Source organism: Sylvia atricapilla, chromosome 14 (assembly GCF_009819655.1).
Source record: "Sylvia atricapilla isolate bSylAtr1 chromosome 14, bSylAtr1.pri, whole genome shotgun sequence".
In the NCBI taxonomy this organism is placed as follows: Eukaryota; Metazoa; Chordata; class Aves; order Passeriformes; family Sylviidae; genus Sylvia; species Sylvia atricapilla.
Genome location: NC_089153.1, coordinates 11,834,427 through 11,857,490, shown reverse-complemented (window position 1 = coordinate 11,857,490; position 23,064 = coordinate 11,834,427). Strand labels below are relative to the sequence as shown.

Here is a 23,064-nt window from a genome sequence, read left to right as displayed (position 1 = left end):
ATCTCCTGGAAAACACTACACTTAAACCTCTCCTCGAATATGTCCCCGCCCTTGCTCTTGTGATTTCTTGCCAGTCACCTGGTATTGGCAGGCACTGAAATGGAACATATGATTTCTGCCCACATCCTCATCTTCCTTTGTTTCCTTTCCCCCATCCTGGCAGTTGGTTTGTATCAATTTCTGTTATTCCCACCAGATCTAGAAGCAATTAAGGCAATGTCTCTTGTCTCTCCCTACTCACTGGATCCCAACCCTTCCCTCTATCTAGAAGGTATCCCAAAGGTATCTGGAAGAGCTGAAGTAAGTGTGCCAGGTTATGTGTAGACTTGTCACAGAACATACAGGCTGTGCTTAGATTTACAGCAAGGCCTGGTTTTGTGCTTCGAAATGGAGGTGCAAGTCCATTCCTGACCCTGTCTCTGCTGCATACATTAGATGAGATTTTCTGATGATGATATCTCTTTAAGCAGGAGAGAGGCTTTCTAGAAGTGCCAAGGTTAATTCTCTGTGTCTCTCTCCCTCACAGTAGTAAAGGGCCCAGTCAAGCCGTGGAGCTGTCAGGGGAACAGTCAGACCTGCGGGGCAGATGTCGGCCATCGTATGGGTCCCAAGTCGGAGGCCAGACTTTTTACAACAGTGAATACGGGGAGCTGTCGGAACACTCTGAGGATGGCAGCTGCACCCCGCCTGGAGAGGGGGCCAGTCCCCCCACTCTCCACACTTCCTTCTTCTCCGAGCAGTACTAATGGCACCAGGCCCTGGAGACAACTGCCAAGGCCCTCCAGGCACATCATCAGGGTCACTCAGAGCTTCTCCTTCAACCTGTGCCCAAACCCAGCAGGGAACCTACCCCAAATGGACGGGGAACACTGATGTCCTTGGAACCACAGCATGAACCACGCAGCACCTCCAGCCGCAGCTTCCCTGTGCCACGACTGGAGAGAGCATCTCACTGATTCCTCATGTTTCTTTCATTCCTGCAACTCAGACAGATGCATTCTGCCGGAGAGTGGGTGCCTGTGTTCAGCACTATGGCACCTTCTGCCTAACATCCAGCCTCCGCTCAGATCAGCTTCCCATTCAGAAAGCCCATTTCAGGTCAGATATAAATAGATCTGTCTTAGTCTCAAGTTTCTTCCTGGTGTGCAGCCTGAATGTTTTTCCTTGGATTGCTTCCTCCTCCCCTCATCATGATGTCAGCTGCTGAGCTGTGGAGCAGAATCAAAGGGAAGAAATCCCTAGTGGTATTAGCAGCAAGAGCAGGACATTTTAAAGAGGTGTACAGAGAGATCCCGAGGGATCTTTGTAAATGCTCATGCATGCTGTTCATCCTGAGTAGGTGCCAGCCTCTCCATCTCCTCTGCAAGCAACACCCATACCCCTCTGATCTCTGCTGGGGGGAAACCTGCCAATCTGCCTTATCACTAGGATTATTTTAGCCATCTCAACACAGCTAGTGCTGAGTAGGTCATTGGCTGATGGCTAAAGTGCTCCCGGTGAGATAAACAGCAATTTTTTTGCAGGCCATGTACAAAACAGGTTATTTTATGATCTCTGCTGGGAGGAGGTTACTCACAGGTCTGCTGCTCTTGCCTTCCCCTTCTCCCAGAATGGTGCTGAGATCATTTGTTGCTCGAGTGAGAAATTAAAGCAAAGCTAGGTTAATTTGAGCTGGCTTCTAAACATAGAGTTTGCTGGGAGGAAAAAGATCAAAAGGGCAGGGAGTGAAATGTTTATTTTCAAGCTGCTGCAAAGCATTTTGGAAACAATGGAAGGAACAGTGCTCCAGCAATAAGGTGCTCTGGGTTGCATCCCCTTGGGTACTGACATCACTGAACACATGAAGGCCAGCACCTGGCCAGGGTTCAAACCCTGATTCTCCTGGATGGACAGTTCTGCACAATTACCTTTCCTGTCTCCCAAGTTCCCTGACTCAAAGGAGACAGTCTCTGCCCAGAGGGCCCCTCTCCGGTTTCTTTTGCAGAGCTTTCAGCAGAGAATACCTGACTCCAGAGGATTAAGAAACAGTTATTTGCTGGGGAAACATCTCCTCACTTTGGTCTTTTGTTTCTAAGAGATAACATAAGAATTCAGAGCTCTGGGGAACCTCAGCAGGCTCTCTCTATAGATTTCTGTACTGCTGCCTCACCACTTCCCACCTACTTCTTTCCATCCTGCTCCCAATCCAAGAGCTCAGCCACAGACCATGGTTACATCACCACCACAGGAGTCTGGGTGAAAAGGCTCATTTGAACAGCTTGTCATCATCTTTTCTCCCACATGCCCATGGCTGGCAGAGTTCTGTGCACCAGGGCATCTCAGCACCAGGGAATTACTGCTTGTGGGCCACACCTCTGTCACAGAGCCAAGGGTTTGGACTTGTAAAAACTTGTGTTTCCTGTCAGAAGTACAGCTTTCCCAAACTGTATTTCTTTTCCAACAGAGGGTTTCATGCGTTTCCCGACGTAAGCCTGTGAGTCCTTATGGATGATGTTGCCAAGTCTTAATTATAGTTCTCCACAGAAGTGTAATGGGGAGATTTATTTAGCACATGGGAAAAGCATGCCTGTCATTCAGATTCTCTAAGCCTGTGCAGCTCGTTCAATATTCCACTCCCTTTTTGTGTCAGCAGGATGACATGGCTGCAACTTCCATGGCAAAAAAGAGGCACAAAACCAGACCAGCTTGAGCCAAACTGGCTCAAGATGTGGAATTGGAAACTGTATATGACAATGAATTCCCTAACTTCAACTGGTATCCCCTGAAGCTGCCAGGAATTTAAGCATCTTTAAGTAATTGTTACGACTCAGTAAGAATCCTCTGTCAGGAGCTGCTGGAGAGCCAGGACAAGGAAGTAGGACAGCCAACAGGGTGTAGGCCAGATCAAATTCTCCTGCCCTCATCTTGGCCTGCTTTTTGAACTGGTGGTTCCCTTGGCAGAAAGAAGGCTGCATGTGACTCGTGTTGCTAGAGGTTTCCACTGGCATTGACAGGGGTAGATGGTGACCAGCTGAGCTAAATTCAGGCAGCTTGCTGGGTGATGTGCATCCATAGGACTCACACTCTCTTGTTTCCAGTGCTCCATGAAGAGTTCTCTGCCTGGAAACAGCTCTATCTGAGAGAAGGCCCAAGAAAGAGGACTACAAACAAAATGATAGTTTAAAAAAACAATTTCAATGTAGCTGTAGGTGCTTGTCCATAAGTATGTCCATATAAAAGGTATGTGTCAGCAAAGCATGCCATTTGCTGGGCAGAGGCAGGATTTCTCAGCAGAAAGGGCACAGAGGCATCTTGGTGCCCAGGCTGGTTGTCAGCATGGACATCCAGCCAATACAGCTGCACTTTTTCTCTGGGTTTAGCTGTAAATTGCTCACAAGCATCCTTGTGGAGAAGGGTTGTTAAAACAGTTGTTAACGATCCCCTGCTTCACCCTCGGGAAAGCACTTCTGTATCATCTGATTTTTTTCAACTCCACAGAAGTTTATTTTCTCTCTCTTGCACCATCTAGATGGAGGGTGGAATCAGATCCTATTGTGTCTGTGTCAACAGCATTGTATGAACAATACAGCCTGATAGGAGCAAAAGCTGGCTCCTCTTCAGGCACTCCTGCTGATGAAGAACTGTAGTGTGGGATATTGAAAAGCTGTTGAGACAATTGTACTTTTGCTCTCTAAAGGTATACTAAAATTAGATGTACAAACCTGATAACCCTTCCCACTCTCTTGAATTATTTCTGGCTTTTTATTTTTACGGTCTCCAGATAAGCATGAAGTGAAGCTGGTCTGTTTTGGTTTTAAGATGTGAGACAGGAATGTAGTCTGTCTTTCCACAGCAGCAAGGGAGTATTTCAATGTTTAAAACCCAGGTTTCAATACTTGTGCCTGCTCTGTTCACAATGCACTCTTTGTTTTGTTTTGTTTGGGCTTCTTACTGGAACTCCACATTGAAGCTAAGCTATTTATCATCATCACTGTCCTTTAAAATGGCTGCTTCCACTCTATGCTCAGTCTCATTTTCCTTTACAAAGTGTTGGTGTTGAGAGGACATTCCTCCCTCCTGAAAACAAAGTGTTGGGTCCCCTACTTGCAAATACACGTGTGTCTCTGAAGAAAAACCTGTGTATCAAGTAACACTACATTTATATTGCAATATTTTAATCTGGTACCTGTTGTTGCTCTAGCAGCATTCAGTGTTTCAGTGGGCTGCCTTTGAAGCAAGTAGGCTAAAACAGGGGTTATGTGTGAGTACAAAGCATGGTCTGTGTGTGTATGTGAGTGTGCTGTGGGTGAGTGTGTGGGTATTTGCATGTGAGTTTTCCTACCAGTGAGCGTATGTGAGTGATTGTAACTCACGCTGAGTCTTGTCTCTGGAAGTTCACGGTTATATATCAAACCAGTTAGAACACTGCTTCCTTTCCTCTCCTTCTATAGTACTTGTTATCCTTTGTCATTAAGAGTTTTGTTGTAATATCTAAATGTGAAAATGAATAAAATCATAACTGGCAGCTGTTCTCTAGTTCCTGGGGCCACCTCTGCCCCTTCCCCGGCCCAAACCATCAGCACATTTTGGGTTCGTTATTTTTACCTTTGTGTCCATTTGCATTTCCCTGCATCCTCTCGGAAACAGCTGGATCTTGTGGCATTTCCATCCAGGATGAAACTGTCTTTTCTTATGGTGAAGTCATATTCTCTGGCAGAAGCAAACACAGCGCCCAGCCCTGTGTCCCAGATCACGACTCTTCCCTGTCACCTCAGCCCTGGGGGTCTCAGCCCTGGGAGTCTCCAGCCTTCCTGTCCTCATTCACCGCACCAGGGGAACCAGAGACCCCGCACCTCCCTTCTCCTCAGAGAACCCCTCCCAGACGCCCATTCTCAAGGCAACAACACCCCTCGGACTCCCCTTCTCCACATGGTACCAAACCCCCATAGACCATTCTTCTCCTCAGCGCATCAACCCCCTCAGGACCCTTCACCTTCTAAGGGCATCCAACCCCGTCCCGCCCATTCTCCTCACGGCACCGACACCGCGGACGGGACCCCCTTGTCACTATGGTAACAAATCCCCTCCCGGTTCCCGTTCCCCCCACGGCACCGACACTGCAGACGGGACCCCCTTGTCATTATGGTAACAAATCCCCTCCCGGTTCCCGTTGCCCTCACGGCACCGGCCCAGCCCCGTGTGAGCCCTGGCGGTGCCGCCGGCGGCCCGCAGGTGGCGCCCTCCCCACGGCGGCCGCGGGCCCCGGCGGGAAGATGGCGGCCGGGCTTGTGGCCGTGCCACAGCAAAGCCAAGGGCGGCACCGCGGCTGGACGAGGTGCTCGCCGTGAAATGGGACACAAGTGGATGTGTGAGCATTTCGTTTAAAAAAGGAAAAAAAAAATCACCAGGAGCTCAAGGAACGCTCAGGCACAGCTCCCTCCTTACCACTGAGTGGACCTGCGAAGACATCGGCACCATTTGTCTGACTAAAATGATGTCCCCTGAGGAGCCGTCAGAGGCAGAGGCACAGCTGAGGGGATACAAGGGGAACATCTCCCCTCTCCATTATCATCCCTTCATCCAGTTCCACTGTGGGGTGAAAGCATCCAAAAGGACCTTCTAATCTTCCTTTGCCCATCCGGAGGCCTGCCCGTCTGGGGAATGAGGAGATTGAAGCTGTTCTACTGATGAAATATCCTATTTTGGCGCATCCTGGAGCAGTGCTTGGCTGCTCCTTTTCTGGGCCATGACTCTTCCCTGTCAGCTCAGCCCTGGAGGTCTCCAGTGGTCCCCCCTTGGCTGCTCCTCACCTTCCTTCCAGCCCATCCATAGGGCAGTCATAGGACATGCTGGAGGCAGGTGGGGAACAGCCTCCCAGCCGTGTGAGTGGGGATGGAACCAAGGATGCAGCCCACACAGGCTTTGGATAACCTCTCTCCGTCAGAAACACAGCCCACAGGAAACCAGAAGGGGCAAAACAAAAACCTTTTCATGCGGTTAGGAAAGAACTGGGGATGCTCTGGTTGGGCCCCCTGTTTTGCTTCTAATACGGCCAGTGAATGCTTCCTAAAGGTTTTTCAAAAGGGCTTTCAGATCCTTCTCTGAAGGTCAGCACAGTGATAGCAAAAAATCCTTCAGGCTCCAGGACTTCTTAGCCCCTTCTGAGGACGTTTCGGCAATAAAGCACATGAGTTTGCATCAGAATGATGCAGAGCTCTTAGTGCTGAGAAATCAAAGCAAGAACAGCTCCAAAACATGTTCTGCACACTGCAGTGTGTCAGCCACAGCTCTCACCCTCCAGCTGGGGTAAAAGTTTGGGTGAAATGAGGAGGCAATCAATAGCATGTGGTTCCTCACCCGGCATGTACCAAGAAGGGCAAAAATAAATTTAAAAAGAACATAAGCAGAACATTCAGTTGCTCCTTCAGAATCATTTCCTGGATTGTATTGACATTTCTACAAAGCTTTGCAGAAACAGCTTCTCAGAGGATTTTACAGAACCACACATGCCTTTAGCAGAGTCCATATGTCCCTTCTGCTCCGAGATGCAGGTTTGCAAGCATGGTGCTTTCCTTGCAAATGGAACAGATCTCTCCAAGGGTGGGATAAAACTACTTGCATCTCAATGAAAAAAACAGACTGTGCTTTGACAGTGTTATCTTATGTGTGTGTGTGACCAAGTGCATCACAAATGAATAAAATGCAAAAGCTCCCAGAAGAAAACAGGTTAATAAGATGCATAGATTAAACACCAGGCTTATCTGAGGGCCTTCCTGTGCAGCTGGGAATATCACCAAGGAGACCATATCTCAAAAGAACAGCTCCACAGCCATTTTTCCAGAAACTTAGAAAATATCCTAACTCACAGTCCTGCAGTTATAGTTCTCATTGCTGTAACTAATTTTCAGTTAGTTTGCCTTTCAAAATCCGAGGAGGCCATTACACTATTTTGTTACATCTCCCAAGAGGCTGAAATCCTTAAAACTATGTTACTTGATCATTCATCAAACCCTGTTTTAGCGTATTTCCTGGGATTAATATTTATTAACAATATTTGAGTATTTGTACAATTTCCCATTTTAGTATGTCAGAAGCAAGTAACACCAAATGGGGTAGGAATGACCGAATCCTGACACAGAGGCTGTGCTGTTCCTGCCCCAAAAACCCATTCAGTTCTACCTGGACAGACTAAACACATCCCACTTGTTTTTCACACACACAGCTCTTTCATCCCCGATTTCTGACATGCTTTAAAACTCTGCATCTTTTTGGTGATCAGCACTCCTGAGCTGGAAATATTTCTCTGAAAAGATGCTGAGCAGCTATGGGTCCCAACATCTTAAGCTGCATCAGGGAAGGTTTTGGTTGGACATTAGGAAGACTTTCTTCACAGAAAGGTGACTAGATATTGGAACGGACTCCCCAAGGAGGTGGTAGAGTCACCGTCCATGTAGGTGTTCAAGTAAAGACAAAGTATGTGGCATTCAGTGCCATGGTCTAGTTGGCATGGCGGTGTTTGGTCACAGGTTGGACGCGATGAGCTCAGCGGTCTTTTCCAACCTAACTGGTCCTGTGATGCTGTGATCGAATTCCTTACGGAACCGCGGGTCGCCGAACCCCGGCATCATCCCATCCACCCCCACGCCCAGCTCGCACCACTCCTGGCCACGCCCCGCAATGACATAATACACAGTGGCCCCGCCCTTTGTGCCGGCCCCGCCTCCCCGTGGGCGTGGTCCAGGCCTCAGTTCCGCCTCTCGCCCTCGTGGCGCGGGGCGGGGCGTGCGGCGGCTGCGCAGAGCGTGGAGCTGCAGTCGAGGCGCGGGCGCGGAGCCGGTGGCGGAGCCGCGGGACTGTGCGGGGGCCCCGCCGCCCTTGGGGCGAACCGGGCATGAAGCGACGGCTGCCGGCTGCGGACGCCGGGCTGGGCACTGAGCTGCGCCGCCTGCCGCACTGAGGCGGCGACGAGCCGCCAGGCGAACCGAGGCGGCGCGGCGGGCCGAATCCGAGGCGAGCCCCGCTGCTGTTTGCGAGCGCGACTGAGGCGGCAGCGGCGGCTCCTGCCAGCAGCCTCCTCTGGGCTGGCGAGGGGCTGCGCGGGGAGGGGGCCGCAGCGCCGCCCCCGCCTCCTCCCCTCTCCTCGCCCGCCGGAGCTGCCCCGCGGAGGCGGGCGGGCGGTATGAGCGCGGCGCTCTGAGGGAGCGGCGGAGCCCCGGCGGAGCCCGGCTTTCCCCGAGCAGCCTCCCCTGGGGAGCCGCGGCGGCGGATCGGACTCGGCTGGGACCTGCCATGACTCCCCTGGCTCCTCCCATGGCATGAGCCCGAGCTCTCCTCCCCGCTCCGCCTGCTTTTGGTCTCTCTCCGCTCCCGGGCTGTCAGATGGGATAGGACACACCCGGGCGTGCGGGGCTCGACGCTGCCGCGGGGGAGCGGCGGAGGCAACCGGTGACGGCCGTCGGCTCGCCTGGAGTCGAAGATGAGCTGGCGGTGGGCTCGCCAGCACTGGAACGGCGGCTCCTCCGTGCTGCTGCTGCTGTCGCTGCTGCTGTGGCACGGCCGGGTCCGGCCGGCCGGCGCCGACAACGCCAGCCAGGCGTACTACACCGCGCTCATCAACGTGACGGTGCTGAGCCCCGAGCGCGGCGGGCCCACGCTGCTGCGGATCGACCGCGGCCGCTACGGGCAGGACTCCCCGAAGGTGGAGGTCAAGGGGCTGCTGGTGGCTCCCGTCCCCATCAACGGAGGTAACGCTTCCCTCACTCGCTCCGGGTGGTTGGTGCTTGCCTGGGCTGGGCAGGCTTTCCTAGAGAGCTCTGACAAACCAGGAGGAAGAGCTTGCCCAGAGGAAAATAAAATAAATCCGTGCTCTGAGAGTGTTGGCTTGAATAACGGCTCAGCAAAGCATTATGTGCTTTCCAGCATGGATCCCAGTAGATTGGGTGTATTGATGGGTGAAGGTGTTATTCCTTAACTAATTGCAGAGAGGGTAGCGACAGTTGACAGTATTTGGTTACAGCATTGCCTTGAATCTCAGAACAGCTGCATAGCCATCTCGCTGTGCATCTGGATGGCTTTGGCAACTGCATGAAGTCACACTTTTTCAGTGTGCAATTCCTAAAAACGCTGTTTAAGCTGCCCATCAAGACTTGGGAGGACTGAAGCTACCAAGTTGTTGCTCTTCTAGCCAGCCCAAAATGTGCTTGTTTGCAATACTGAACACTGGATAGAGTGTCCAAATAAGTTTTCTTTTAATTAGGCAAAGCCGTTGTCCATCAGGTTTCTTTTGGTAAATGTTGGGGTTTATAGAGAACACTAATTTGAGCAGCTGAGAGTGTTGTCATGATTTTTCCCTGAAGCCAAACCGGTATCTTCAGTAATAGTGATGTAGTTTGAATACTGTCTTATTTTGAAAACCATTTTTGACATTATCTGAAGTGCCATCGTTAAGAAATGGACCACTTGGCGGAATACAGTGGTCCCAACCTGCCTCCCGGACAGTAAACATCTGAATAATGTACTAAGTGAAATACTGTAGTCAGTTAAAACTATAGAGTCTAAGTGGTGAATACTAGGAGTGTTTTAGAAGAGCTGATAACACAAAGCTACTGCACTATTGGAAGCTTTAGAGAATTTGCCAAATCTTAAGATCAGGAAAATACTTTGATGCTTCTTCAGAATAAATGTATTTTCCTAGGTAACCTCTGTAAGGTTCTGGTCTGGATGGATCAGGCTGTGCATCAGCAGGTGCTTGGCATTCTCACTGGAGCTCAGTTTCATTAGCTTTGTAAAATATAACTAGAATGTATTTATGGCATAGATTTTGGAGTGGAAGGGCGAGGAATTGTTGAGGAATTCCGCTGGAAAATTATTTTTATTTGTACTTCAAATTCTGTCTGTCAGCTAACATTAAATATGTTGCAGTCGTTCTTCTGCTTCCTGATATTCCTCACTTACATTCCCCCAAAACCCCCAAGAAATCAGGAGTCTGTCCTGAAAGTTTTAAGTGTGTAAACATAGTTACTGCAAGTAGTACTTTAATGGGTGTTAAAATACTGCCTTTTAGTACATGCAAGGTATTAAAGCACTGTCTTTTTTTTTTTTTTTTTTTTTTTTTTTAACTGTGTTCGAGAAAAACTTTTGGTACTAATTTCTTTTAATCTGCCTCTGTAACTTCTTCTGCTATCTTTTGATATGCCTTCACTAAAGTGCAATTTAAACCCTGGGGGAGGCTTTGACAGCATTTTCACAGGCAGCTGATAATGAAAGGAACTAAATAAAATTATAAACAGCATTTCTATACCTACTGCTAAGTTCTATGATGAATAACTTTATTAAGAAAGCACAGCAGGAAGTGTGAAAATGTCAGACCTGACATGGTTTGACGTAGTGCAGTTGTTAAAACTTTATTACCAGTTTTGGGGAAACTTGAGTTTTGCCCTTTGTTTCACAACAGACAACTTAAAAACAAGCACAGCAGTAGTTGTCTTCCTTATTTTTAGATACTTCAAATTGTTCTGTATAGGTTGCAAATAAAATATATATTTTATTACATATCTAATAAAATGTAAATACTTATATTTTACTAGAATTTTGCTCTTGTGCCTGTGGTTTAAAAATGTTTTCGTTTAGTAAGAAAACCTGGAATATTATATGCTTTTAGTTAAGCTCTTCTTGAACATCTTCTCCTTTTTTATATTCAGGTTTGATAAAAGATGATGCAGTCTTGCTGAAAGTAATTGCTCTAATGTTTTTTTAATCAGCCTGTTAATATTGTGGTAGAACTCATTTGCAAATTTTTTTTCTAATAGCTCTAAACATGAGTAGCTGCCAGCTACTGCTCTTAGAGCAGTAAATGCTTTACCCCAGTTTTCATGTATCTTCAGGAGAAAAGGACTCTATAATTGTTAACAACTTCATTTGAAAATACCTTGAATTTAAAACTGCTTTGATGTCAAGCATTCACCCATTTATGGGCTATCTTTGAAATTTTCACAAATGTGGGTGATCTGTTAGCACCTTGATGTCATGGACTGTTTTAGAGCTGAAGTGTCCTTAATTTCATTTTTTTTTTTGCATGCTCTGTGAAGAACCATGGAGTGGTTAGGGTTGGAAGTGACCTTGAAGATCATAAAGTTCCAACTCCCCCTGCCATGGGCAAGAATGGTTTCCACTAGACCAGGCTGCCCAAAGCCCCATTCAGCCTGGCCTTGGGCACTTCCAGGAGTGGGGCGTCTTATTACAGCCCTTACACATTGCCTGCAGGGAAATAAATGAGTTTACTGATTCAAGATTTAGGGACAATGATCTGCTGCTAACCACACACCATTTGTAGTTTTAAGTGTTCTGTTATGCTTCTTGACTTCTATTCTTGAATATGCCCAATATTTTATGTACTGCTTTTTGAAGATGCCAGTCCCATGTGGTCACCCGTCCTTTAAATCTCAGTGCAGCTTGTTGTCAATCGCGTCTCCCGTTTCTTTAGCATGATTTCTTTAATGGAATTCAACCTTGTCGTGTTAATACACGTATTAAAACTCTTTCCATGTTCTTTTTATAGAGCTTGTATGAAATTGATAGGGGCTCTCAAAGGCAGTGTTCCCCTGGGAGTGGGGTGGCAGTAATTGGCATGACCGCCTGTGAATGTGACTTGTCGAAGTGCAGCTCCAGCGCACTCGTGGTCACAGTTGGCTGCTGGGTGTACATTCAGCACCTGTGTGGGCATATTTTTCCAAGCACGTTAAATGCAGGATAGCAGCATAGTTTCTTTATTAATCTCTCTTCCGTTCTTCTACTTTGAGTTCCTTTTCTTTCTTCCTCTAATTTTTTAATCTCTTTCTTGTTGTGACTTAATTTCTTATTAGAAGAGTGTTTTAAAACACTTCTCGACATGAATGCTTGTGGGCTAAAAAAAAAAAAAAAAAAGCTCCTCTGGTCATTCATGGAAGGATAGGAGTGAAATGTGTCTTCACAGCCTAATGCAGGTTTTCTGATAGTTAGTTCAAGTTTATAGTATTCCTTCAGTGAGGTTCCAGAATACTTCTCAGTCCCTTACTCTGTTATTTTCACTTTGTGCAACCAGACATTTTCATAGTATCATAGAGTGGTTTGGGTTGGAAAGGACCTTAAAGACTGTCTAGTTCCAGGCCTCCTGCCTTGGGCAGGGACACCCTCCTAGAGCAGGTTGGTCAAAGCCTCATCCAACCTGCCCTTGAAAACTTCCAGGTGACTTCAGCCCAGTCCTCTTACAGCAGCTGCCTGAGCACTCCTGGATGTCTGTACCTGCACCGTGCTAGTGTTCAGCCTTGTGCCACTCCAGTGACCTGTGCTTTTTAATCCTCTTTGCTACTGGGTGCTGACACCAGTTGTGGTGCAAATGTTTAGGTGTCAGGCATATTCCCCTGGCCGTGGCAAACCAAGCTAGAAGCCAGTGAATACTCAGCTTAATGGTTCTTGGTAGAAACTGCAGTGTTTTGTGGCTTAGTTCGCTCAAAAACATTTTCCATAGGGTGCAGGACTCTTTGACACTGTTGATTCTGGGTTATTGCTTTTTTTTTCTGTGCTTGGATTCCAGTGTGAGGACTGGTAATTCAGTCTTGTGTGTTCTTAAGAGTCCCCTTGCAGGACTTGCTGGGAGATAAGTTTTTGTGCACCTTGGCTGGCTTGGGAAGCTGGGAAGCAGTCAGGATGACCAGGACTGGTGATGGGGGTGATAGGAAGGGAAATGGCAGTAGAGTCAAACTTGAAATGTTAAAATTCACTGAACTGGTAGGTCAGGAAGAAAAGGGTGGAGATGGGTGGAAAGAGATAGAGTCTAAAGGGCCTGTGGGGAGGTGGCGGTTGTACAAAAACTGCTTTGGAGAAATAACTCATAGAAATGAGAACTCTCCCAAAGGGGTATAAGGGTTGGGGCTGGGCAAGGAGACTGAGAATGTGAGGGAAAACATATGTTAGAAAAAGGTGAAAATGTGGAAGAAACAATATTGGCTCAGTGTTAGGAAGGAAGTGTATTTTGTGCATAGTGCTCCAACTACGGCATTCTGTAGCATCTGGCACTTCATAAACATGTTGTGTGAACAAGTTTTAGCTGCAGAAGGTTTGAAATGCCAGTTTCCTGGTAACTGCAGAGCTTTAGGCAGCATTCAGACAGAAATTCTGGCCCAGAATCCAAACCAGTAAGGAAAATGCAACAAGCAAATATATCAGTAGAATAAGGGAAGAGGAATCTTGTGCCGTGCTTCTGTCCTTCATTGTTGATCTTTGTATCCAGCTTAATTAGTAGTCATTAATTGATAGCAAAAGTGAAGGTTATATACTGGAGTATGTAGCCATAATTGTAGAATACTTACTGAGCTAACAAGATTAAATCTGAACTATTATAGGACTCTTCTAAGCTTCAGTGATTTTCTTTTGTTTAACTTCCTCCCTGAAACCAGATTACCTCTTGTTCAAAGGTTTTCTTTTCGTGTTAAAGCCAGCTTTAGTCAAAGCAATTACCTGAAAAAGCTATTGAAAATAAAACGTTCCTGTACATAATTCATTGATTCATTGGCATCACCTTATAAAGTAAAAATTATGACTGGCTTGAATAAGGGCTGTATTGATAATAGCACAAACAGTAATGCATTGAAAGAAAATATGTCCATTGCATGTATTAAGCCCTAATGCGATAGAAAATAACTAGAACCATTCCTTGAAATAATACATCAGCACTGCTGAGTTGCCTCTGTGAATTTCCCAACTGAATTCCTTTTCTGGAAATTTTATCACAGGATTATAATTGTGATAATTATAATTAATGTGTTGCACAGAGCTGTCTTATATTACCAGTCTGGTGTTCTACCAATTGCCGACCTGGGCAGCAGAACTGTAGGGAGAGAAAGTGTGCATGACCCTGCACCTTCCTGTGTTCTTCTGTGGTTTCTTTCCCAACAAGCCTCTTGATCTGCTGTCCCTCAAAATACTGATGGTGTCTCTCCAGCTATTGTATTACAGTGACTGAAGGTCAGACTTTAAAATGATTTCTGTATGTGTAGCTGAGACAGACCAGCTCTGGCAACTGATGCTGGCTTTACAGAGTACAGTATTAGCTAAGATGAAATCAATAGCAAGATATCTGACCTTCAGAGAGGAAAAAAAAAAAAAAAAAAAAAGGAGAAAACAACTCTGAATAGAATAAAATGGTTAACGCCCAGGGAGTAGGATATTTCTGTGAAAAGGGGGCAAAGTCTGATAACAGCCTGTGCAGCAACCTTGGCTGAAGGGGAGTGTCACAGTTGTGTTCACAGCAGTGCAAGTGCAGCAGGAACACACAGCCTGAGAAAGAGCAAACCCAGCCAGAGTTCAGAACTAGGGGGCAGTCTGCATTCAGACAGGTGTGTGCTTCTGACAAATCCCCTGGTAGCTGCCCTTTTCATTTCATTTTTGCTCCACAAAATGGCTCTCCTTCTTATAGGGAGAAGGCTAAAACATGGCCAAGCAATTGGAAAAGAAGAGGAGGAAAGTACTGTTGCTGTGCTGATGTGAGCTTGCCACTACCTTTTCAGTATTTGAGGAACCTTGGTTGGATCTGTTGCATTAACTATTTTATTCAGATGAATCCCTAAAATGCTGTCACAAACCCTAGTCCTTCAGCAGAAGGAGGTCTTAAATGATAAAAAACGCTCAAGGAAAAACAGTTAGACAAATTGAGGAGTCCTGTGTATTCTGCAGAAGAAAACTGAAGCTCCCCTTAAGCAAAAAACAAACATGAGCCTGATGGCGGGTACTTAAATCACAGCTGATTCTTCTGTAAAGAGGCTCTTCTGTGGTGTTAGGACTTATGGTAGGAAGGAGGATATTTACAACAACATTGTACATAGCTCTTTAACCCAGCAGGCTGCCACTTTAAACAGAAAATTGGGGTTTTTGCCAACACATGATGCATAGATAAACACAGAGACAGGCAGGCTAAATAGCTTGTATTTCAAATAAGCCAGAGGAGTAGTACACCTGTAGAGAAACTTACTTAAATGGCATTCTGTATGCTTACATCTTCTGAACCTCATGAGTGGCTTCTGATCATATCTTTTTCTGTGCAAGTGATTTGTTTTAAAATAATTTAATTTGAAGTTGCTTTTCATTCTGGTAAATAACATCAGGTTTGGGCCTCTCAACTACAAGAAAGACATTGAGAGAGTGGAACATGTCCAGAGAAGGACAAAGGAGCTGGGGAAGGGGCTGAAGCACATGTCTAATGAGGAGGCATCTTGCTGTCTAAAACCCCCAGGAGGATGGTGTTCAACATCTTCTCCCAGGTAGCAAGTGCCACAATGAGAGGAAACTGCCTCAAGCTGTGCCTGGAGGGGGTTAGATTTGATATTAGGAAAAAAACCATCACTAAAAGGATTGTCAAGCACTGAACCAGACTGCCCAGGGCAGTGGTGGAGTCACCATACCTGGAGGGATTTAAAGGAGTTGTAGATGTGGTACTCGGGAACATGGTTTAGTGGTGAACACAACAGTGCCAGGTTAATGGCACTGATCTTAGCGGTCTTTTCCAACCCAAACAAACAAAAAAAAAGATCATCCAGGTAATCCTTGCAATCTGTGTGTTGTTGATTCTAGCTGAACTTTGGATAGCAGATCATAGATGGCAGAGGAGTGGAAAGTGTCAATGATGATTCTGGCTGACCCTGTTCATGTGTGGCCCCTTAGGTCCCCACTGATATCCTTGACACCCAAGCTGTACAGGAGGTGTTTTATTGTAACCATCTCACTATTCTAGAAGGGTGACTGATTTTAAGACTTCCACGCTTTTTAGACTATTTTCAGTCTATTGAAAAGACAAGCAGAACACCCCACATTTTTCACCATTGTTTCTGAGTTTTATTTAGTTAAAAATGAAAAGATTACTTAACATTTGTGTGGTGTCATAGAATGCTAATGAAAAGAAAAGTGGGTTGTGACTCTTTATTAAATCTCAAGTGACTTGCAGACAGTTCAATTTTATCTAAATCAACCAAATTTCCCTCAATGTTTTTGTATTAAATAGTACCGAGCTAATGTTGTCAGCTATTAAATTTTCATCAAGATATACTGAATACATCTCGTTGGGAGTAAGATGCTGTAAGCATTTGAGTGGTATTTGTTGGTCTATATCTGGAAAGCTTTAATCTCTTAATATCTTGTTTCCTAATTCTGTTGCTTTATCCAGTAACATTTTATAGCTCTGTCCACAGCTGAGAGAGACTTTGATCTCTAGTGTGGTTAAAAATTTTGTACTAATTTTCCCACAAATGCAGTTTCTATTATCTCTTACTGCTTTCTGTGTTGCTTTTTAAGCTAAAAATATTCAAGCTTACAAATTTCAAGGTGTCTACATGAATTTTGAAGATGCTTCCTCCTCATTGAAGGCGCTCTTTGTTGCTTTTATGGCTTTTTACTGTAATAACCTATTACCTTGTTCTTGTGGCCGTTTTTGTTTTCATTTTGTATTCTAGTTTTGATCATGATTGTACTGAAGGAAGCAGTACATAGTCTGAAGGATTGCTGGTTTTAATAATCCTGTATATTTTAGGTAAATTTATGTTGGCCATAGTGTCTACTTTGAGAGTTATTTTTGGCTGTTTGAGGGGATTCTGTGGAATTGTAGCCATTTAGAAAATGGTATTTTCCAACAGATGTGTTATACTTGAGATTCTTGGATATGATTTCATGAGAGAAGGATGGGATTTTTAGCTTTCAAGGCTTGAGAAACTTCCTATCACAGTGTGCTGGTGCTTTCCCCCTTCCATGTTTTTGAGTGGAAATGTTCAGAACAAGGGGAAATCGTGCATTAAACAGCTTTAATCTTAACAGAGGGCAAAAAGATTGGTGCCACATGTGCTGTGTTGTGATTCTTCCACATTTTCAAAAAGGACTGTAATTCCTTTAAAGCATACGTACTGTTCTCAAATTTGAGATTACAAAGACAAGCTGCAAGAGTGCAATGGGCATGAACATTCTCTTCTGTGAGTGTTGATGTTTGTGATGACCATCACCAGTGCTGCAAAACACGTGTGGATCAGTGCTAGCTAGCAACTTCCACAGGGATTCGAGTAATAATGTCAGGGTAATGGAAGAAAACACTGTAAAATTTGGCTTCAGGCATCTGTATTTCAGATTTTCCCTGATGCCTGTATGAAACAAAAATGCAGTAAATAGCCCTCCATGTCTGAGATGTCTAATACAGGCTTGAAAAACAATTGTGAAAAGGATGTGCTGGTATCTGACTCCCCACCCTCCTTCCAGGGGAACAGGGAGAGGCACTTCTTGTCCAAATTAAGAGACACAACAACTTCCTGTACGTCTGCCACAGTATAGATTCGTCTGCACTAGCTATCTTTAAGCAAGCAGAAGATTTTCTTTCTTGTTTCAGAAATCATCTCTAGCTCTTTGAATCTCCTTTGTTACAGCTTTTGACCTCAGCTATGTTAAGCTGAGAGTGCTTAAAAAGACCTTTTGTTTTCTTTCCAGCTAATATGTTAAACTAGATTTTTTTTTTTTTTGGTAGATATTTTGCTGAAATCTCATAGTTGTGCTGAACTCACTTCTTGAAAAGGAAAAAAATTCTGGGAGACTTCATTTGATTTGGTCTTATTTTGCAGAACTGTAATGTTTTTCAGAGCTACTATGCAAATAAATGGTTTGTTTATGTCTTGAAAAAAATCACTGTTTATTCCAACTATTTTTAGTAGCTAAAGATTATGATACTCTTGGCATTTGAAAGGATAAATATATTTGTGTTATAAACTGTTGTTGGCTCTAAATTTGTAAAATCCTTTAATGATATGACCAGTGTATCAGACTAAACTGTGTTTCCAGTTGTGCAAACAGTTCCATCTTTCATCAGTTTCAGCTGCTGTGAAGTTACTTCTGCTTTGGATTTTGTGCCTTTTGTACATAGCTCTGTGGCTTTGGGTTGTTCCAGGACACGTTACACCATCAGAAGGTACAAAAGAGCTTTGCACACTGTTGAATTCAGACATCTGGCATTTGCCATTTCTGTTACTCTTCCTTTATACCATCTATACGTGTTTAGCTGACGAGTGCACTGTGTTTGGAAACCCATTTGTTTCTCTGTGAGTTTGAATACGTTTCCTTGTAGACAAAATGTGCACATGTAAAAAGCTGATGTTGGCTGCTGGGGTTTTACTAGATCAGCTTTTAATATTGTCCTTTTTTACAGTAGCCTGCACATGGCAGATAACTCTGAAATCCTGTTTTCACAACCTGCTTTGTTTAGTTGTACTTCACTGCAGTGATATTTGTGGCTGCCTTAGGAAGAAAAAAAATTTGTACTCCCCAGAATGACTGATAAACAGCTGTTTTGTAAATGCCTATAGCAGATGAACCATATTCTAATGTTTTTCAGCTTCTAGGCAGGTATTGATTTGAATGTGAATTCATTGTTCTAGCTGCACTGGAGTTAAAAATAGCTTGTGTTAGTGAGCCTAATTCTTGGGCATATAGTCACAGCTTTCAATGCATGAGACTTCTTTTTTTAAAATCTTTTTTTCGTAAGAATACAGTTATATTTAGACTTTCTTCACAAGAGAATAGTGGCTTCCTAGTGCGTAACATTAAAGTACTTCAGCAACCTGGAATTAGGATTTTAATATTTTTCTTTTTGTTTTGCCTGTTAGGAGAAATTGGCATCTGTGTAAATTTGTTTCCCATTTCAGTTGCAGATCGTCTGGGCTGTGACCCTCGAACACGATTCCAAGTCCCACCAAACACCAAGCAGTGGATTGCTTTACTACAGAGAGGAAATTGTACATTTAAAGAGAAAATACTGCGAGCAGCTTCACATAATGCCACAGCCGTGGTCATTTACAACAATATATCCAGTGAAGAACCTGTCACGATGACTCATCAAGGTAAATAAAATGTGATCTCCTTCATTATAATGCTTTTGCCATGTAAACTATTGCTAACGAGCCCTTGGCATTGGACAGATGGTATTGCAATTAGCCCATTCCCTAATGGTATTTGCATATATGCAATATAGTGAAATAAGCCAATAATTCTGAAAAGTTACTTGCCTTTAGCATACATTTATCCAATGAGGAACACTTTCCTCTGCAGTGGGGATGTGGATGTGTTGGAGTGAGGAAATGCCTGTAAGATCTGAGAAGCAATCTTTTAAGCCTTTCTGCAAAAGAGAAGCTAACATGCATATATAATGAAAGATCTAGAATTTTACAAAGCATCTGAACCTGAAGAATTCTATATCGCAGCATGTCTGCAACTCACTGTTCTGGTGGGGGACCTTCAAATATTAACAGTTGTATTTTGGGACCTGAGCTTGCATGCTTTTTTTATGACAGTTTACAGAGGATTCTCTTTCTACAGTGAGAGTCTGAGTGCCATACAGGAATCAACAAAACAGTGATTTGGAGGGCAATTGCCTCTGTAAATTGTCTAGAATAATGCTGGAAGTCTGTTTTTCTAGAGAGTTCTCTTTTTTTACTGCTGCCTATGTGAAAAATTTTACAGTTCCTGGTGACTTACTTTTGTTGCTGGAAGCCTCATATGTAATCATTTTCCTTGGTTAAAAATTATTTTTGCAATTCTGATAACTACCTTTTTCGTTTTCCGAAGGTTTTCTCATTTTGGAACTATTTAACTTAATCAGAAAAGGCATATTTCTGTACTTGGTGGTGATACTGCAGTCTGATTTCTTTTTTAGAATATTTTCAGTCTCTCTTAGCATAGGGGGTTGCTTGGAAACTAGAATTTCTTAATTATTGCTCTGCATATTGCCACACAATTAGAATTGAATTCCTTTACTAAAGAAATGCTATGGTTGTTTCCTTCTTTTTTTGACAAAGAAATTACTGGGGGGCTTGACCTTCCCAGCTCTCTCTACCACAGGAATTTTGCAGGGGGGTTTTGACCTCTATGTAGCAATTCAAAGCCTGTTAATAACTGACTTTTATCTCAGGTACCTTCCTTACACATCTTTATAAATAATCTGCAGGCAGGAAGTCCCATATTCTAATGAAACATTTTTTGCCACCTTCCCTTTTCTTTCTTTTTTAATTTTTTTTCTGGTCTCTCTCTACAGTTGTAGTGCCCTCTTAAATTTTCAGGTCTGGACTCTTTGAACTACCTGTAAAAATATTTATATAAATATGCTCTATTTAGCAATGATTTGTAGTTTCCCATGGTCTGGAATACCTCATTGTGTCAGGAAAAAAGGCTATTACTACTAATGTAGCTTTAGTGTTGTTGGCTCTATTACATGTTAAATGATATAATGAGTTTGATTATAACTATAATACCTTCTTTCTCAAAATGCTGTTAGATTTGGCATTTGCTTTACAGCAGTAAGATAGGGTCTGTCTTTTATTAGGCAATCCTTTTTCACTCCCTGTTTTGGCTCAGAAGACCCGTGTGTTGCTTTTGAAGCTTTATCAATAGGCTCAGTAGTTCTGGTTGAAATACCATCTAAGATGTAAAAACTGAGAGCTGCTGTGGGTAAAAGAGTGTCTTGTAAGGTAGCCAGGCAGCTGTTTGTGTGGTTGATATTTGGGGAAAAGACAAACACTGTCTTCAGCATGTTGAGTTCCAAATATTTACTCTTACTTATGGTAATTTTTTTTTAATGTAGTTACTGGAGATGATGCGTATTTTAGCTTTGTGTATTTGAAATATTGGGGTTTAGGTGCATGCATTCAGTATACTCTGGAATATGCCCTGGTTTGGGCTGAAGGCTCTATCTCAAAATTAATGTTGGACTTGGAAGTGTTCAAACTATGTGACAGGCCAGAAGTAATTTTCTAGAACTGAAGTAGCACCTGTAATGAAGAGAAATGTTGCTCCACAGCCTTTATTTTGATTGTGTTAGGGACATGTGAGGGATTTCCTCAACAATGCCTTTGCAGAACTTCCTGTAAATAACTTCCAGGTGAGCTGATGGGAGAACTGCAATTGTGTGTAATTGAGATTTAGACCAGTTCATTGGTGTTAGCTTCAGCTCTGGGAGGGTTTTGGAATTCAGCGTTCCCCTTCTTGAGCATTATTCCAGGTGGGAGACAGATTCCTGTGCTTACAGGATGAGTCTTTTCTAGCACTGTGTGTGAAGCAGATTTACACACATTCAAGCCGTTCCCTGGTCTTTCTATTTCTGCCTTTTCAACCATAGCACTGCTTGTGTGCTTTTTAGGTGGTGAACAACAACCATCTCAGAGGTCTCTTCCAACCTAATAGATTCTGTGTGATCTGCTAATTAGATATACCGGTGCACTACATCACTTCTCTTTAGTATTTTCTGTCCCTAAAGGTGGGAGGAGCTCACTCTGTGTATTTGAGAGCTGTTCTGCACTGATTAAATTAATGTGTTGGAGTTGATAGCAAGTGAGGATGGAGGTGAGCCACCAAGTTGGTGTTACCTCCATGTGATGTCAATTGCTGTGCAGTATTTCTCTTTTCTTTAAAAATACAGTCTTCACAAAACAATTTTGCAGCTGTGTTACGATGACCAAGTTAATGACTCTATATTTTCTTTCCATAGACAAAGGAGAAAGTAGAGCTTGTGTTATTTTATATTATTGTAACATAATCTTTGTACTGCTGCATATCAAGCCTTAGAAATTTTCTGTCTTCCTGGTGAAACAGAGAGGAAAGCAGCAACTGCTTATAATGCACACTATGAACTGCAAGCTTTCCTGCTTGGATATTTGCGTGAATTCCAATCACTCACTTAGACAGTGTCTGTGGTAAAAATAAATAACACTTTACACGGATTTATGAATGTTGCCCACCTGCAGAGAGGTGATTCCCTGTGAAAAGAGCTTAGGAAGCACTTTTCACCTGTAGGATTAATATTTTATCCAAGCTATTTTATGCTTGAATACACATTTGAAAATTTTATTCTTATGGAAATTTGTTCATATTCAAAATATTACTTAGCAGAGTGGCAATTCCTTCTGGTGGCTGGATAACAACTGTCACTCTGGAATCAGTCTATCATCACTGTGTCAGATGAACAGTTTCTGCTGTTAATAGCAGAATTTGCTTTCTCTTGTGTTGTATTCCACCAAGTCTCTGTTTCTTTGTTTTCACCTTTGAGTTTTAAAGTAGGTAATGACCTTCAGGAATTGGTCAGCTCTTTTTTCTTTTAGCACCCGTACTTCTGTTGATGGTATTTGCAACATTATTTTCTTTTCTTTGTCCATTGTATATGTCACTCCATACTTACTTTGCACAATCCTGTAGATGTCTTCTATCAGCCTAAGCAAAGGACACCTTTCCCGACATAGGTTCTGTTTGACTATGATGTCACTGGCAGGAAGGAAGTTTTATGAGTGGTTTTGCTTGCTGCTTCTGTTAAAGCAAACCTGATACTGTCTAATGTAAAAAAGAAACTGTGTGGTGGAGAAAATACGTAGTAGCTGTCTTCTTTATAGGCAGTTATGGGAAAAGGAAGAAAAGTCAGGTTAAATAACGTTTTAATTCCTTTTTTGTTTGTTTGTGGTGGAGACAATCCTGTTCAGTACAAAATAGTTAAATCTGGGGAGGTTGGAACTGGATAATTTTTAAGGCCCCTTCCAAACCATTCTATGATTTTGTGATACTGAATTTCTCTCTTAAAATCTAGACTTTTATTTGGATTTATAGAAAAGAATATATGCCAAAAAAGCCTCTAAAGTTCAAATATCGTACTTAGAATTTACAGGAAAAAAATATAGACAGAAAAAGAGAAAAAAAAGCACACATAGAAGACAGTGTCAAAACGAAGTTGCTGGATTCCATTGGGTTATCAGCACCTAAGAAATTTCCAGAGGTGTATAAACAACTTCTAATATAACACTGTTTTTAGAAGATTTGCCTAATACAGGTAAATCCTTTAAGGTCTTTTGAACCAAGATGGAGACATGTCATCAAGATCAGCCTTTATTGCTCTTCTAAAGAAACAACTCATTCATTTTCTGGAGGAAGGTGTTGCTGCTCCATGATGTGCTCAGGTGATGTTCCCTAACCGTGTCACTGTGCAAGAGCTGTCCAACACGGCTGCCCAGAAACGGGTTCCCTCCAAGGGAAGGATTTTTCATGGCCCTCTGC

At 43.6% G+C, this 23,064-nt stretch overlaps 2 protein-coding genes across 5 annotated transcripts in view; both read left to right on the top strand.

The window, feature by feature from the left end:
• FLT4 (fms related receptor tyrosine kinase 4) overlaps positions 1–4,553 on the top strand; it is a 57,666-nt gene extending 53,113 nt beyond the window's left edge. Inside the window, exon 30 of the mRNA XM_066329140.1 lies at positions 527–4,553. Coding sequence (XP_066185237.1) covers positions 527–746 — 220 coding nt within the window. The 3' untranslated portion in view covers positions 747–4,553. The remainder of the gene's footprint in view (positions 1–526) is intronic.
• Positions 4,554–7,773: 3,220 nt separating this feature from the next.
• RNF130 (ring finger protein 130) overlaps positions 7,774–23,064 on the top strand; it is a 50,626-nt gene continuing 35,335 nt past the window's right edge. For 3 of the 4 annotated variants that reach the window (XM_066329148.1, XM_066329146.1, XM_066329147.1), the window contains exons 1-2: positions 8,328–8,723; positions 18,681–18,875. In XM_066329148.1, the coding sequence (XP_066185245.1) occupies positions 8,456–8,723; positions 18,681–18,875 (463 nt within the window). In that variant the 5' untranslated portion in view covers positions 8,328–8,455. Of the gene's footprint in view, positions 8,724–18,680; positions 18,876–23,064 lie in introns of all 4 variants that reach the window. The other variant, XM_066329149.1, reaches the window with a different exon arrangement.